Source organism: Clupea harengus, chromosome 12 (assembly GCF_900700415.2).
Source record: "Clupea harengus chromosome 12, Ch_v2.0.2, whole genome shotgun sequence".
Lineage (NCBI taxonomy): Eukaryota > Metazoa > Chordata > Actinopteri > Clupeiformes > Clupeidae > Clupea > Clupea harengus.
In genome coordinates this window covers 26,894,180-26,912,375 of record NC_045163.1, presented here as the reverse complement: position 1 = coordinate 26,912,375, position 18,196 = coordinate 26,894,180, and the positions used below count along the sequence as shown (strand labels likewise).

The 18,196-nt window shown below is 49.9% G+C and overlaps 1 protein-coding gene across 1 annotated transcript in view; it reads right to left on the bottom strand.

Annotated features, from left to right (window-relative positions):
- The window catches only part of map3k1 (mitogen-activated protein kinase kinase kinase 1, E3 ubiquitin protein ligase), a 52,057-nt gene that overhangs the window by 18,502 nt on the left and 15,359 nt on the right, over positions 1–18,196 (bottom strand). The window contains 7 exon segments of the mRNA XM_012821188.3: positions 2,149–2,230; positions 4,067–4,188; positions 4,474–4,622; positions 4,922–5,038; positions 5,485–5,685; positions 6,902–7,165; positions 8,378–8,537. Of these exon segments, the coding sequence (XP_012676642.2) occupies positions 2,149–2,230; positions 4,067–4,188; positions 4,474–4,622; positions 4,922–5,038; positions 5,485–5,685; positions 6,902–7,165; positions 8,378–8,537 (1,095 nt within the window).

The window sequence follows — 18,196 nt, the reverse complement described above, 5'->3', positions numbered from 1 at the left end:
ATGCTATCTGTGACTAAAACTGTTTTTCTGCACACATTAACATACACATCAGCGCAGTCCAGTTGAAGGACCAGCACTCTGTCACTAAGTTAAGTGTATCTAGCAAAGAAAACCTTAACCTCTTCATTATAACTTGTTGAATAAGTTGAATAAGATGAATAAGTTCAAGTTCAGGCCCTGGGCTCTGGGCCTTGAGACAAATACATTTCTTATATAAATAAAAAAATCTTTTTTAGTTTTGGTGCTGTATAAATAAAACTGAATTTAAATGAAGAAATGTGTTGGTAAGCAACAAAAGGACAAAGTTCATACCTCAACTCACACTCTGGACAAAACGCACATATTTATTCCATACAATTAGAATAATTAGGGTTGTTTCCCGGGGAAAACAACAGGCTTGGATTTCATGGATGTTTCTTTTTTTTTTTTCTTTTTTTTTTATCCCCCAAAGTGCCATTTTCATGTCTAGAGGGGAAAACACCTTGAACACACACACACACACACACACACACACACACACACACACACACACACACACACACACACACAAAACAAGGGTGGTGCCTGACTGTCTGGCTCTCCCGACCACGAGAAAGGGAAGGGATCCAATGGCCAAGGCACATTCCAGTTCACTACCTGGTGCCCTACGCAGACCCTGTGTAAACCTGTGCCCTACGCAGGCCCTGTGTAAACCTGTGCCCTACGCAGACCCTGTGTAAACCTGTGCAAGCGCTCGAGTCTTGACAACTTAGACTCAAAACACATTGCACATTTCAAATGAACGTTTTTTACTTTTTGGGGAATCTGCAATACATTTGTTTCACTGTCGTTGAATTAGGATACAGACCTCATGAATCATGCTTTGAACTCTTAAATCATTTAGACTTCGAAGTCAGCAAATAACTCTTAATTGGCAACTGGAAAGCCACGCTTGCCATGCTTGCCTTGCAATTCCTTAGATGGGCAGGAGGAGAGAGGAATGATTCAAATGGACGCCCAAACTTGGACAAACATTCGACTGCATGGATCGGTCTTGGCTTTGGTAAATCAGTGACTAGGTTTCACTGGTGGACCTTGGACTTTATCCTTTAGTGCGGAGAGCAGCGTCTGCTGGAGGGAAAGTTCTGCCCCACAGATGGGGGGGGAAAAATTGCACAAAAGCTCTGAGGGCAAGAGGTCTAATTTGGGCCCGGTTCACACACACACACACACACACACACACACACACACACACACACACACACACACTCATTCCTGGGCTCCTGCGGGGGGCTCGGTTGTTGGGACGGATTAGGCTTGACGAGAAGTTACTTGGCACACACTTGCGCCAGTCACAGTGTGGTACAGGGGTGGCATCGAGACATTTGGCCGGCTTTTTCAATGGCTTGGTTTTTTTCCCCCTCCTCTCCGCCTCCCATGCCAACAGAGAGCCAGTTCAGTTCCGGGCTCCAGTGCAACTGTGCATAATGTCACCAGCCCATTGAGGTTTCCGCTGACATTTCCGCCTTCTTGTGTTCCGTCTTATCTGTCTGCTTTAACTGCGACGGCGGCAGCTGTTCCGTCAGCCACACACACACACACACACACACACACACACACACACACACACACACACACACACACACACACACACACACACACACACACACACACTTGCAGACACACACAAACGCAATCAGCAGGTGCTTCCTGACACGCGGACAGGACAGACGTCGACACCTCGTCTCCTAATCAACGTAACAATGCCTGATATTCCGGGCGCTTCCACAAGTCTTTCGAAGAGGAACAACTTCCTGGTGGCTTACCTTACAGTTTTAACAGAAAATGTCTCCGAAACAGAAAAGTAACTGGAGCCTAAACTGAACCCTGACGAACGTTAAGTCCACGCAGGTCTGCGGCTGTTCTAATTGAAGTGGCAGTGTTGAACCCTGCAGCTTCCCTGCTTCATCCTCTAGGAGACCCAGATGTGTATAATGTGTGATATCCTGTCTGTCCTTGGGGATGCGTGCCAGACCCAAACAGCACACACACACACACACACACACACACACACACACACACACACACACACACACACACACACACAGACACAGAGAACATTCTAGAAAGCGATAACCTTGCATTACGCCGGCATTCAGATTCAGTTACCTGTAAAAGTCATGGGACTTCCACTTGGCTCGACAGAGAGGGCAGATCAGAGTTTCATGGTTCCGCCTGCATTCCTCTGCCCCTGCAATCACACGAAGAAGAATAATACGAAATTAAATATATATATATATATATATTTAAGACTCATATTTCGTCCAGTCACATTTCAAAGAATAAAGAAAAATGTCTTTTGACTGCCTGTCAGCTATGATCGAGGCCAGAGACAAAGTCCTTGTCCCAATTACACGGGGGGAGAGAGAGAGAGCGAGGAAGGGGGAGAGAGAGAGTGAAGGAGGGAGAGAGAGAGAGAGAGAGAGAAAGTCAGAGAGGACTGGGTGTGTGTTGCGCGAGGCTATGGGACTGTCAGACTGTCAGACTGTAATGGTACAGGGACGGGTGAGATGGCGTGCGTGCGTGCGGTCGCTAGGCTCGCTGAGCCGGAAAACCTCTCGGGGGACTGTCAGGAGTCACTAATGCCACACGAGTCCGAGACACTCGTGTTTTACTCTCCTTCTCCAAGACACTCGTGTTTTACTCTCCTTCTCCAAGACACTCGTGTTTTACTCTCCTTCTCCAACACACTCGTGTTTTACTCTCCTTCTCCAAGACACTCGTGTTTTACTCTCCTTCTCCAAGACACTCGTGTTTTACTCTCCTTCTCCAAGACACTCGTGTTTAACTCTCCTTCTCCAAGACACTCGTGTTTTACTCTCCTTCTCCAAGACACTCGTGTTTTACTCTCCTTCTCTAAGACACTCGTGTTTTACTCTCCTTCTCCAAGACACTCGTGTTTTACTCTCCTTCTCCAAGACACTCGTGTTTACTCTCCTTCTCCAACACACTCGTGTTTTACTCTCCTTCTCCAAGACACTCGTGTTTTACTCTCCTTCTCCAAGACACTCGTGTTTTACTCTCCTTCTCTAAGACACTCGTGTTTTACTCTCCTTCTCCAACACACTCGTGTTTTACTCTCCTTCTCTAAGACACTCGTGTTTTACTCTCCTTCTCCAAGACACTCGTGTTTTACTCTCCTTCTCTAAGACACTCGTGTTTTACTCTCCTTCTCTAAGACACTCGTGTTTTACTCTCCTTCTCTAAGACACTCGTGTTTTACTCTCCTTCTCCAACACACTCGTGTTTTACTCTCCTTCTCCAAGACACTCGTGTTTTACTCTCCTTCTCCAAGACACTAGTTTTTACTCTCCTTCTCTAAGACACTCGTGTTTAACTCTCCTTCTCCAAGACACTAGTGTTTTATATATATTATTATTTATCTATACCGTGTTTTTTCCAACAGGCTAATGTTAAATGGTGTTAATGGTGAATACTAAGTTGTGTGTCTGTATACTACATACGTATGTATTTGGTGCTCTGTATGCTTGTATGTATGATTGCATATGTGTCGACATGTCAGTGGGTGAGAGAGAGAGAAAGAGAGAAAGAGAGAGAGAGTGTGTGTGTGTACTCACAGATAAAGTGAGAGAGTGTGAGACAGACAGACAGACAGACAGACAGACAGACAGACAGACAGACAGAGTGTGTGTGTGTGTGAGAGTGTGTGTGTGTGTACTTACGGTGAGAGTGAGTGAGTGTGAGGTGTGAGAGTGTGTGTGAGAGAGAGAGTGTGTGAGAGAGAGAGTGTGTGAGAGAGAGTGTGTGTGAGAGAGTGTGTGAGAGAGAGTGTGTGTGTGAGAGTGTGTGAGAGAGAGAGTGTGTGAGAGAGAGAGTGTGTGTGAGAGAGAGTGTGTGTGAGAGAGAGTGTGTGTGAGAGAGTGTGTGTGTGTGTGAGAGAGTGTGTGTGTGTGTGTGAGAGAGTGTGTGTGAGTGAGTGAGTGAGAGAGTGTGTGTGAGAGTGTGTGTGTGAGTGAGAGTGTGTGTGTGTGTGAGAGTGTGTGTGTGAGTGTGTGAGTGGACTTACATATAGACATGCAGTGGTGGTGCAGCTTGTTCCTGCAGCCCTCTTCACACACGGTCAGGCTCTCCTCATCCAGCATGTCCAGCAGACAGATGGGACACATCTGCTCCTCCTCATCTTTCACGCTGCACACAAACACACACACACACACACACACACTCACTGAAAGGGTGCTCAGAAAGACAGAAACTATCGCAAAACAGCAAATCACACACACACACACACCTTTGAAAACATACACAGCAGTCTCACACATCTCATTTCAACGTGTGTGTGTGTGTGTGTGTGTGTGTGTGAGGCCCACCTGTGTGTGTGTGTGTGTGTGTGTGTGTGTGAGAGAGAGGCCCACCTGCGCGCGCGTGTGTGTGTGTGTGTGTGTGTGTGTGTGTGTGTGTGTGTGTGAGGCCCACCTGCTCTCGGTGCTGGAGGCTGAGGTACTGGAGGGACAGGAGGTGTGAGAGTTGGACATGCGCGAGACAAACTTCTGGATGGTGTTGCGTGAGGGGGCCTTGATCCGGGAGCTGCGGCGGTTATGGTACTTCTGGAACAGGCTCTCCACCTGGGCGGCACACACACACGGCACACACACACACACCACACACAGGAACACGCACACAACATTTAGGAACCGTTCTAGTCAGAAATGTTAGTTTAAATCAGAGAGTGACAATAATTCTGCAGAGGCCCACAAATTCGCTCATTTGAAACACAATATTACTTTTTCTCCCTTCAGAAGCATTCACGCGTTAGGTTTTTCAAATATCTCAAATCCTTCAGGTCAACGCAAAAAAAATCATAGAATCATCTTTTGTTTGAAAGGTAGTCAACATGGTGGTCTCCTTTAATGACTTCTCTCACTTCAAAGTTCTTCAGGGTCTTCCTCCAGAGCAGGGCGTCTGACGGCTCCAGCTGGAACACTCGGAGCATGACGAAGAGGACGTGGATGCAGAACGCCCCTCGGCCGCAGCTGCAAGTCTACCAGGAAAAACACACACACACACACACACACACACACACACACACACACTTTTTATGACCGGCACAACTCCCCAGGCATACTTGGACAGTGCCCGCATGGCGTTTCTATCGGAGTTTGAAGTGGACCGGTTCACACACACACAGAGAGGGGTCACTGCTTGGCTGAAGTGAACGCTGTGGTGCAACGTTTTATGGCCCCTATGGGCAACATCTAGGAACCAAGCTGAATGGCACAGAAAAACAGTAGAATCATTCAGACGAACAGGCTGTTCTGGACCCAGCTGTGCTCTTAAATAAGTATAAGTTCGACACTTTAATACAAAATAAACATAGAACATGAAGTAACTATATGAAGTAACTATATGCACGCGAAGAGTCTAAAAAGTTGACGGGTGATAGGTCATCACATCAAAAGTGCCAGTTGTGTCTTAGGCCAGACCAACCTGTGGACCAATGAACACTCTGTATTTGTTGTCAGGGCTGTCTCCTCCAATCAGGAAGGAGTTGGGTCCTATTTGCTGCAGCAGGTAGAGGCGGGCCCTCATGACCTTGTTGACCCGGCGACTCGTCTCCTCCGGGCTGTAAGGAGAGAAGCCATCTGGAGAAGGAGCCCTGCGAGGAGGTGTGACTCGGCCGCTCTGGAACTGCACACACACACACAGACGCACACACACACACACACGCACGAACACACACAGAAACACACACGCACGCACAAACACACACAGGAACACACACGCACGCAGAAACACACACAGAAACACACACGCACGCACAAACACACACAGGAACACACACACAGGAACACACACACAGGAACACACACACACAGGAACACACACACACAGGAACACACACACACAGGAACACACACACACAGGAACACACACACACACACACACACACACACACACACACACAGAAACACACACACACACAGAAACACAGAAACACACACGGTCTGAGGATGGCATCACGCTGACACAGCACTTTTCAGGCACACCATTAAGGTTTCTAAAACCTGAAAGAGTACGTCTGTTAAGAGGACAGGCATTTAAACAAGATGGTGGAGGAGAGCTCTGTCCTGAAGCTACAATGAACTTTCGGTGGAATGAATGAATGAATTTCAAATGGAGCTTAGCCAAGACTACGCAGGCCACTCTTATAGGAAACCATCCAGAAAGGAGAGAGTTTCAATATGCAGGACGAATGTGCTAGTCTGCCTGTTCACCCTGAACTGTACTGCGTGTGTGTGACTGTTCGAGGGCCAGACTGTACTGCGTGTGGTGACTGTGTGAGGGGCCAGACTGTACTGCGGTGTGTGTGACCCTTGTGAGGCCAGACTGTACTGCGTGTGTGTGACTGTGTGAGGGCCAGACTGTACTGCGTGTGTGTGACTGTGTGAGGGCCAGACTGTACTGCGTGTGTGTGACTGTGTGAGGGCCAGACTGTACTGCGTGTGTGTGTGACTGTGTGAGGGGCCAGACTGTACTGCGTGTGTGTGTGTGTGAGGGCCAGACTGTACTGCGTGTGTGTGTGACTGTGTGAGGGCCAGACTGTACTGCGTGTGTGTGACTGTGTGAGGGCCAGACTGTACTGCGTGTGTGTGTGACTGTGTGAGGGCCAGACTGTACTGCGTGTGTGTGACTGTGTGAGGGCCAGACTGTACTGCGTGTGTGTGACTGTGTGAGGGCCAGACTGTACTGCGTGTGTGTGACTGTGTGAGGGCCAGACTGTACTGCGTGTGTGTGAGACTGTGTGAGGGCCAGACTGTACTGCGTGTGTGTGACTGTGTGAGGGCCAGACTGTACTGCGTGTGTGTGACTGTTCGAGGGGTTCAGATTTTAGGGCCCCACTCACCGGCACCGGGGACGCTCTCTTCCGGCGCACGCCAGGGGAGTCGGGCTTTCCACTGAGCTTGCCATTGGCTGAGGAGGACGCGGTGGAGGCTGATGCTGATGCTGATGTTGAGGAGGACGAGGACGAGGAGGAGGGCGGCCCTGGGGAGGGGCTGCGACGGCCCCTGCTCTGGGGGGAGGAGGAGCCTGCTGAGGCCTGGCCCCCCTCTACACCGGCCTGGCCAGCCTCGCTCCCGTCTGGCCGCAGTGGGATGGGCTTCACCACCTGATTGGGCGAGGAGGAGGAGGGGGAGGGGGAGGAGGAGGGGGAGGGGGAAGAGGAGGGGGAGGAGGAGGGGGAAGAGGAGGAGGAGGAGGGGGAAGAGGAGGGGGAGGAGGGGGAATAGGAGGGGCAGGAGGGGGAAGAGGAGGGGGAATAGAAGGAGGAGGAGGGGGAAGAGGAGGGGGAATAGAAGGAGGAGGAGGGGGAAGAGGAGGGGGAGGAGGGGGAAGAGGGGGAAGAGGAGGGGGAAGAGGAGGAGAGGCAGGTGGACAGGATACGTGGGGGTGAGTGGAAGGACATTAGAAAAAAAGAAAAAGAAAAGTGTGTGTTTGTGCGTATGTCTGTGTGTGAGAGTTATCTAATGAGTGTGTGTGTGTGTGTGTGTGTGTGTGTGTGTGTGTGTGTGTGTGTGTGTGTAACAGTTCTCTGAATCTGATGATCAATACCACATTTATTAGCCTCAGTAAGAGCTGTTTATGCTGCGTTGTTCCAATAAAAGCCGTCTTAAGTGCATCTTTAACAGAATGAATGAAGACAGCTTCTCTCCAGAGAGCTCAGAGTGTGCCGCAGTGAAATATGTCCTCCTGTTTGGAGTGCTCAGAGTGTGATCGCTGCTGTGTGTGCCGCAGTGAAATATGTCCTCCTGTTTGGAGTGCTCAGAGTGTGATCGCTGCTGTGTGTGCCGCAGTGAAATATGTCCTCCTGTTTGGTTGAGTGAGTGACTGCACCACTATGTGTATGCATCTGTGAGTAGGTTTATATATATGCATGTGTCACTGTACGACTGAAAACATGCATGATGAACTCATATATATGTGTGTGTGTGTGTGTGTGTATATGTTTATGTACTGCATGGATGGATGTTTAGGAGTGTGTGTATGTGTATGTGTTGTGCGTGTGTATGTGTGTTTAGGAGTGTGTGTGTGTGTGCGTGTGCGTGTGTGTGTGTTTAGGAGTGTGTGTGTGTGTGTATGTGTGTGTGTGTGTATGTGTGTTCAGGAGTGTGTATGTATGTGTGTGTGTGTGTGTGTGTGTGTGTTTATGTGTGTGTGTTTATGTGTGTGTGTGTGTGTGTAGGAGTGTGTGTGTGTGCATGTGTGTGTGTGTGTGTATATATGTGTATATGTGTGTGTGTGTGTGTGTGTGTGTGTGTGTGTGTGTGTGTGTGTAAAGTGTGTGTGTGTGTATAGGAGTGCTCCGCAGCTGCAGTCTCACCACTGGGCCTCTCCGGCTCCTCCTCTCCAGCCACTCGTGCTTCCATGTGGGCATGCAGGTGGCCTTGAGCTTCTCCCGGATCATGCGCTCCTCCGGCCGGTCCTCCATCTTCTGCAGCCCCCGTAGCGTGTCCTTGGGGTCCTTGGGGTCCATGTCACGGCTGCAAGGGGACACAGGACGGGGCAACAGTCAGCCACGCAGTACAGATGTGAAATGACAACCATTTCTCTCTCCGATTTCAGTTCCAGTTCACTGGTCATCATGACTGGTTGGTTATTGCTACAAAAAAACTTCAAAATAAGTGTTAAAGCTGTAATTACTCCAAAGAACTAATCTTAATAGTAAATAGGGCAATCTAATTAATGAGAGACCTAATCATAATTCACCATTTGCATTCAAAGTCCTCTGATACAGACAGAAACGACAGAAAGCTAGTAAAGGCCGTCTGAAGGCCAGGCAACAACTAGTGCCAGGGGGAATTATAATAAAAAAAAAAGAATTTCAAAAAGAAATACACACAGTGGGTTGTGCCACAATACTCTCTTCATTCAGGGCTGTTTCAGGCAAGTCTTTGCGGAAGTCGGAGAGCTGTGGAGCGTTTACAACCAGCGAGACACCCACACACCCACACACACACACACACAAGCGTTTACAACCAGCGAGACACCCATGGCGCTGTCTGTAGTCAAGGCAGGCAAGTAGGAGGACTGGGGGGGGGGGGGGGGGGGCAGAAGCAAGGGAGGGAGGGGTGGGTGGGGTGTGTGTGTGTGTGTGTGTGTGTGTGTGTGTGTGTATGTGTGTATGTGTGTATGTGTGTATGTGTTGGGGGGTCTGGGGGCTTCAGGGTAAATAGTGGGCCCCATCCGAGAGGATGTTATGATAGGAGCCGCGGCCGTCTGAGCCAGTTAGATTTACAGTACATCATACAAATGAGTCCTGACAGCATTGTTCAGTGCCCTCTCCGTGCTACCGAGGGAATGAAGGCCTTTCAGGGCCAAACACTTAGTCTGTCTTTAAAAAGACAGACAGAGAGGGAGGGAGGGAGGGAGGGAGGGACGGAGGGAGAGAAAGAGAGAGAGACACAGAGAGAGATGGATGAGTGTGCTCCAGAAAATGTACGCTAAACACACAACCACTGAACCTTTGACTCTGTTAGACTACCTGGTGCTCTCAGACCCAAATACACTTCAGGTTAAACGCTCATTGAAGCAATTATGTCTGTCTGTCTGTCCCCCTCACAGCCCACCACTGTCACACACTGGGGACAAAAAAAGAAAAGGCTTACAAGAGGAGAGAGAGCGAGAGCGACGGAGAGACCTGAACAGAACACCACGGCAGCAGGACAACAGTAGCGAGAGACAGAGTTAGAGTCAAAGATAGATAGAGAGAGAAAGACAGACAGTGAGAGAAAGACAAAGAGGGAGCAAGAGAGAGAAAGAGAGAGAGGAAGAGAGAGAGAGAGATAGAGAGAGAGAAAAAAAGACAAAGAGAGAGAGAGAGAGAGAGAGAGAGAAAGACAAAGAAAGAGAGAGAAAGACAGAGCGAGAGAGAGAGAGAGAAGAAAAAGAGAGAGTTTGTTTTTAATGAGGCTGAGCGGCTGCCAAGCAGGTCCCTCCTGGGCCGGGGCTCCTGCCCTGCCTGGCTCTGCCCACATGTGGTCCAGTGGGGTCCAGCGGGGTCAGGGGTCAGGGGTCAGGGCTGGGGAGAGGGCAGCTGCAGCCACCACCACCACCGCCACCGCCACCACCACCGCCACAAGGCTTTTCATTAACAAACCAATCAATAGTACTGCTTCTCCCCTTTTTGGGGTCTAGTCAGCCGCTCAATACTGATTAAAAAAAAAGGTGAAATGAGGAGAGAGGAGAGCAGAGAGGAAAAGGGAAAGAACAAGAGAGACAGACTGAGAGACAGACAGACTGAGAGACAGACAGACTTCCTATGCTCCGCAGCACATTGATAGTGTTTTTTTTGTTTTTTTTTTCCTTCCCCTGAGTGATCGACTGCTGCGGTTACTGCTTGGAGCAGGAAGTGAGACACTTTTTTGCCCAGTGTTGTGACAACTCACCGTCTGCTTAATCGGTTTGAATTATCCGCGAGGGACTCAGCGGATTCGCCATTTACTCGACGCTCTCCAGCGACCAAAGCAAGACTTCCAAACAGGTCACAACCACAAATCACCAGCAAGGCCAGGACACAAATGTTCCAGAATTGATTTATTATTTTCACACACAAAGACAAAAGTGTTGGAGGGGTTGAGGGAACAGTCAACAGAACACCACCATCTTGAAAGCAGCTTTTTTTTTTTTTTCCCCACACAAGTTTGGGAACAATATGCGGCGCTTGCAAACAAGGGCGTCAGTCTGCAGCAGTGGCAACAAGCTGCACCAGAGGAAAACACAGACAAAGCAGAGAGACCCCCCGAAAGTGTCCCGTTAATAAACCCTAAAGGATTTCTATTCGATTTCTGGCATGGGAAAATGCTTCTTTCACGCGTAGCGCGGGGCAGTTGACTGGGAGGACTGGACCTAACCAACTGGAGAGCTCTCCTGCCATTGAGTCCAGCTAAACAAGGGCCAACCCGAGCAGACCTCTCCAGAGTCGCAGGCAGGAACAATGAAACCAGATAGCAGGACTTTAGCATCTCCCCTCTGAATGGAAAGGCTGGTGGCGGCCAGGCCCTTGCCTCTCGAATAACAGCTATCCCACAGTGCCATGGGGCCCGGAGACAAAGGGACATTGTGGGCCCGCGCAGGTGGGATGTGGAAGGGCCCGCGGCTGGGAATCCATTTCAAGCCTCCACGTAAGCCGAGACTGTGCCCCACACACACACACTTTACAACACACACACACACACTTTACAACACACACACACTCAACACACACACACACACACTTACTCACTGCATGCTGAGCACACCCTTTCTCATGGCAACACTGCTCCCAAAAAACTCAGGTTACCAGTTCACACAATCACTGCCACTGCTGGAGGGGACAGTGGAGTCAGAGAGGAGTTCTCCACAGAGAGGAGGCGACCCTAGTTCTCCACAGAGAGGAGTTGCCCCTAGTTCTCCACAGAGAGGAGTTGCCCCTAGTTCTCCACAGAGAGGAGTTGCCCCTAGTTCTCCACAGAGAGGAGGCGACCCCTAGTTCTCCACAGAGAGGAGGTGACCCCTAGTTCTTACGGAGTCAGAGAGGAGTTCTCCACAGAGAGGAGGCGACCCCTAGTTCTCCACAGAGAGGAGGCGACCCCTAGTTCTCCACAGAGAGGAGTTCTCCACAGAGAGGAGGTGACCCCTAGTTCTTACGGAGTCAGAGAGGAGTTCTCCACAGAGAGGAGGTGACCCCTAGTTCTTACGGAGTCAGAGAGGAGTTCTCCACAGAGAGGAGGTGACCCCTAGTTCTTACGGAGTCAGAGAGGAGATCTCCACAGAGAGGAGGCGACCCCTAGTTCTTACGGAGTCAGAGAGGAGATCTCCACAGAGAGGAGGCGACCCCTAGTTCTTACGGAGTCAGAGAGGAGTTCTCCACAGAGAGGAGGCGACCCCTAGTTCTTACGGAGTCAGAGAGGAGTTCTCCACAGAGAGGAGGCGACCCTAGTTCTCCACAGAGAGGAGTTCTCCACAGAGAGGAGGTGACCCCTAGTTCTTACGGAGTCAGAGAGGAGTTCTCCACAGAGAGGAGGTGACCCTAGTTCTTACGGAGTCAGAGAGGAGTTCTCCACAGAGAGGAGGCGACCCCTAGTTCTTACGGAGTCAGAGAGGAGTTCTCCACAGAGAGGAGGCGACCCCTAGTTCTTACGGAGTCAGAGAGGAGTTCTCCACAGAGAGGAGGCGACCCCTAGTTCTTACAGAGTCTCAAGAAGCCCCCCACTGAGAGATTAGCTCACAATGTAAAAAATATGCTATAAATATTTCGAGACCCAAGTTTGAATATCAACAAAACAAGTCCACGCTCACCAGTGTGAAGTCTGTCGAGTGAAACTTGAAGAAAAAAGAAAATGTAAGGGGTGGTGTCATGTCTAAGCCCTCTCTGACAGCGTGCCTGAGGCGATGCGATCGCTTGCGTGTCTGGAGGTTGGGGTAAGATGCTTAGGCATCCCTTCACACTGCTTCGACAAGTCGCCAACTGCCAACCGAGGACCAGAAACAATGCGGTCCCTGGGGTTCAAAGAATCTGACGAGCTCCTCCCAACACAACACAGATGCTTAGTAATGCATGTGACTGACTGGCCAAGGAAAAAGAGAGGGGATGCTAGTATGCACTGATCCTCGCCCGCTCAGACTGATATGGGGGGGGGGGGGGGCTGGCTTATGTCCGGGTCGATGGCAATAATATCCTGGCGCTGGTTCTGGCGCTGGCATTGGCCCCACCTCATTCTTCCTTGCTTCAGGGTGGCATCCGGGAGAAAGTGACCAGGCAACGTCAACATGGAGTTTATGGATCAGGTCACAGGCTCGAGTTTATGGATCCGGTCACCGGCTAGAGTTGGGTTTTGCAAAAGCAAATTAATCCATGGGCCGTGGGCCGTGGGCCGTGAGCGCACGCTAGCAGGACTCCACACACTGTGTGTGTGACAGTTCTGTTTTAAATCAGACATGGTTCTGCTTCTGTCTGTCTTCTGGTCAGAAGTTCTCCTTTCAGTTCTCCATTTCAGATCTTCAGTAATCACGCTAAGTAACAGTATGGTAACTATAGTAACAGTATAGTAACTGCCGTTTCACTCTTGAAAGACATGTTCTCTACCACTATCTTCATCATGTTACAGAATATTACGAAAGAGAGACAAATCATGTTTATTTTGGCTATGGAGTTACACAATAAAAAGGTATTAGCCTTACTCATTCACTTGGTATTAGCCTATTACTTTCGGTGGTAGTCTTAAGACTTATTGATTTAGATTCAGATGTATCTGAACTGTAGAAGCTGACTTGCTCATACTATGATGATGATGACGACGATACTGTCAATGAAGACTAAAGCATTGGTATCACATTTCAAAAACTGGTATCGGTGCACCTTCGAAACTGAACTTTGACCTCTGTGTGTGTTGACTTGGGTCTTTATTTAGGTCAGCCACCTCCAGTCTTTCCCCCAAAACAGCGCCAACGTTCACCGGCAGCCTTGAGCTTTGAGATTACGGCTTTTATTTGCGGAGTTTTTTTTGAAAACACAGCCCAGTCTTTCCCAAACTTCTGCAGCGGACTTGGAAAAATAAAAAGGCTTGCAGCAGCAGAGCCCAAATGTAATGGAGTTACGCAATACAGATGCACGGAGCCTCCAAGAGAGCCCATCAGTTCATCCGAGGGGAGGCTGAGGTGCGCAGACACATTTAGGCTCTGGCACTGACAGAGGCTCTAACTCTTTATCAGATGGTCTCGGGGGGTTGGTTGATAAAGAGCTCTCCCTGCCAGTATCCCTCCGCCATCTTGGCACGCCACCGCCAACACAAAAGGCCATTAGGGTTATTGAGGAGAAAGACGCCACGCTATAAATTGGAGAAAAGAGCAAATTGTGCTTTTGAGAAATGTAACATCTTTAAATCATTTATCCGGGAGTAATTAGCAAAAGCCCTTTAATTAATTAAGGATGCCGATGGTCAGTTCTGCTGACCTGGTAACTGAGCATCTCTGGCAGCATGTCCTAATGTACAGATGAAACGGCCGCCTGAAACTGAAACTTTGCACAACAGTAACGGCAGGCAGTGGCAGGCCTGTAGACCACAGACTGGCTATTCTACTGGATCTGGAAATATGCTTTGTGGATTCTTATCTTTGAAGCATCAGGTAAAGCCCTCCCTCTTTGCTTTTTGCCATAAACCCTTCAAACTGAGGAGTTTTGTTTGCGTGTGTGTGCATGCGTGTGTGTGTGTGTGTGTGTGTGTGTGTGTGTGTGCACGCGTTTGTGTGTCTGTGTGTGTGTGTGTGTGTCATGTGAGCGGGGTCGAGTGGGAGTTTCTGCATTCTTAAACAGGCCCTTCTTTCTCTCATACGAACACTGGTCCTGTATGTGAGGGTAACTCTGTAGACTGTCTCCAACCAGAGAGAGTGAAGTTTACAGCAAACACCAGCAGAAAACCTGAAATACAACTACGTACCAAAAATAAATAAATAAATAAATAATAAATCAGCCTGACAGTTCAACCACCAGCAGCAGTGTTTTTTTCGATGCTGTGTGTGGGTTGTGACTTCCTCTTTGACACGCAAACAAGGCAGCGGTCGCACTTCGAAAGGGGAAACGTGCACGGACCCACATATCCTGCAGCGTGTGTGCATCACACAGTTTAGACACGCCGTCACGAATAACAAAAGGAAGGTGCCTTTTCTTTTCTTCTTTTTTTTGTCACGTTGTGTCTTCAGCTTGCAATCACGGGGGAGCTAGCTGAAAATAGCAACAACAAAAAGTGTGTGTGTGTGTGGTGCTGTAGACCGTTGCAGTTAGGCCTCTGCATTAACTTGAAATAACACAGTTTTATGAAGTGTGTGTGGGTGTGTATGGAGGAGGGTGACACCAATGAACAACAATGGTTAATAACAAACTCTACACTATAGGGTAATAGTCCACACTGTACTCACGTAGGCTATATTTTCCCAATTTTTTTTTAATAATGGTTTAACTGCCAATACATAATCCAATGCATTCTCAAGAGTGATCTTCAGACCCGGTCTTTCTCCTATGCTCCAACTGGAATCAATCCAGTATCAACTAAAAACCTCACTAACATGGGCGGACTAAGTTCTGTAAAGTCAACACGCTGACGCTAATAACAGGTCTAACGGTCGCCGGGTCCGTTCCATTCCTCGTCTCGCTGGGGGCAGAGGATGGGTGTGAAGGAGTCCCGCGCGTGTGTGTAACACGACCTTTCCTTACGGAATAAGCCCTTAACTGGTGCGGACACTAGCGGTGCCACGGGAACAGGAGGGGGGTGGTGGGGGGGGGGGGTCAAACCATTACAGGGGTGGACCCTCACGCGTACAGTCTGTGCGGCGTTGGTTATAACGCACGGGGGTGAGAATGATGTCACCCACTTGCACGTTACACAAGACGGAGAAAACATCGTTGTGATGTTCCAAGTGTCCGGGGGGGGTGCTGATGGAGGGAGGGGTTCAGGGGGGTGATGTCACCTCAAATAGCAAACACATGTGGAGGAACTGATAGGGCTCCACCACACGAGGCCAAGGCAAGTGTCAGCTTCACTCCCTTTTGCAAGTCAAGGGCTTCGCCATTGACTTCTGAGAAGGGACTGAAATAATAAGACTGAATCCCACCGGACAGCAATATAGTGAGGCGCATTGGGCACCCAATACCACAGAGTTTCAAAGAATATGTTGAGAGGTGTTTGACGAAATGAGCTACGCCAACGCGAACATGGTACAGAAGAAATGCTCAGAGTTGGAAGGCCGACTCTGGCCGCGTTTGGTTCGTTTCTGTTGCGACAACACTTTCTGCACATCACACAAACATTCAAGGCTGATGTTTCTTCTTTTGGGGGAAAAAAAAAGGAACTGCTTGTTTGACTTGGAGCGCTCTCGAACATCCAATGTCCACTTCACTCAACAAGCAGGACACGCTTTCAGACAACTGCCGACAGATCTGAACCTAAAAATGGGCTTTTGACGAAAGGGTAACAGCCCTAATATAACTTTTATTTTTGGCCGTAATCTGAGGCGAACGTCTTATAATAAATGATTTTCTGAATTTAGAGCTGGCCGCGACCAAGGGCTGAAGAATACACCCACACAAGTTTAAGCACCGCCAGGGCCGCGGACACAGAGCGGAATTCAGTTGCAGCTGCGAACAACTTTCAAGCAGTCAAAACACACAAACGTGTTTGGGGACACTGTGCACATGCATTGTGTATACATTTCACTCTCAACGCATTTGTGTTTGTATAGTCTGCTTTTGGATTTGGAACCAGAAATAACTGGCTGCTCCCACCCTTTTAACTAGCATCTGTAAAGTCATATTGAAATTAATAAATTAGCGGCTAGTTAGCGGCTAGTGCCAAAGCAGCTTCCAAGTCCGTTTCAAACCCACTTCATTGGCCAGTTCTTCACGCTGTATGCATCCAGGTCAAAGACCCACACACAAGGTTTTAGAAATCCACCCTATCAACACAGACATGACTGTAGCGCTGCCCTGAGGGCCAAGGCAGGTGGGCAGTGGGAGCAGTGGGCTGGGGCTTTGTGCTGAGCGGGGGGCGCGGGGCGAAGGCTTAGGCCCACTGCTGCTTGGGCTCTGGTATGTGGCTGGAATGCAGGGAAATTCCTCCCACTCAGTGCTTCACAGCACAGCAGCACTGCCTCCAGTACTGGAGGACCAGAGACCCCCCCAAACACACACACACACACACACACACACACACACAAACAAGCCCCCCCCCCCTCCACACACACACACACACAAACAAGCCCCCCAAACACAAACATGCAGACACCAAAAGCTCTTTCTCCAAACACACATCCAAACCCCCCCCACCACCCCACCCAAACACACACTCCCTCTCCCCCCAAAACAACTCCACACATACCAGGCCACATTCAGCGTGGAGGACACAGCAACCTGTGCATAGCAATCATAACATTCTCCACCCCCCCCACACACACCTCCCCAAAAACAAGCTCCATGCACACTAACCCACTGCAAGCAGATTCCCCAGCACCATCAGCACCATACCCCAAACATCTCCACGCACGCATGCCGAGCCGCTCTCAAGCAAGGACAGCAGACAGAGCAGGTGGCTCCCAGTGCCCCGGTCAACACCACACACACCAGTGTGCTCCCAGTGCCCCGGTCAACACCACGCACACCAGTGTGCTCCCAGTGCCCCGGTCAACACCACGCACACCAGTGTGCTCCCAGTGGCCCGGTCAACACCACGCACACCAGTGTGCTCACAGTGCCCCGGTCAACACCACGCACACCAGTGTGTTCCCAGTGGCCCGGTCAACACCACGCACACCAGTGTGCTCACAGCAGCGAGGACGCAGTCTCACGCCAGTCTAAGCTGTCCTTCACACTATTTTACCAGAGGGAAGGGGGTCGTGGGGGGGCAACTATGGCTAGATAGATACAGGGGGTATGGGGAGGGGCAACTATAATCCAATGACACACACACACACACACACACACACACACACACACACACCACTATACCCCCATCATCCCGGACACCCAGGGCTCTCTCCCTCTCCCGCTTCCACGTCCATCCCCCTGCCTCCTCCTCCAGCATGTCAGGCCGATTGAGGCGAGTGGTCTGACGAGCAGACATCCCTTAATGGCCCAGTAGCCAGAGAGGGCCTGGAAGTGGAGCACGGCCTCCGAATGGAGAGGGAGGATGAGGGGATGAGGGGATGAGGGGATGAGGGGAGAGAGGATGAGGGGATGAGGGGAGAGAGGATGAGTGGAGAGAGGATGAGGGGATGAGGGGATAGAGAGAGGAGAGGAGAGAGGATGAGGGGATGAGGGGATGAGGGGATGAGGGGATGAGGGGATGAGTGGAGAGAGGATGAGGGGATGAGGGGAGAGGAGAGAAGATGAGGGGATGAGGGGGTGGCAAACAAGGGCTTGCTGGCTTTAGAATGAGGGTCGGGGATTCAATCTTTGTCTCTCTCACTCACTCACTCACTCACTCACCTCACTCACTCTCTTTCAACACAATCACAGAGCAGGTGCCAAAGGCAAGTTCACCATGTGGTTGCCCTATGCAGCAGCCCTGTTCAACATTTGACCTTAAAATCAGAGCTCTGTTCCCCGATGATACTAGAATTCCCTCATGAAGACCATGGCTGTGTTGCCCCCAAGGGCATTCCCTCACGGAGA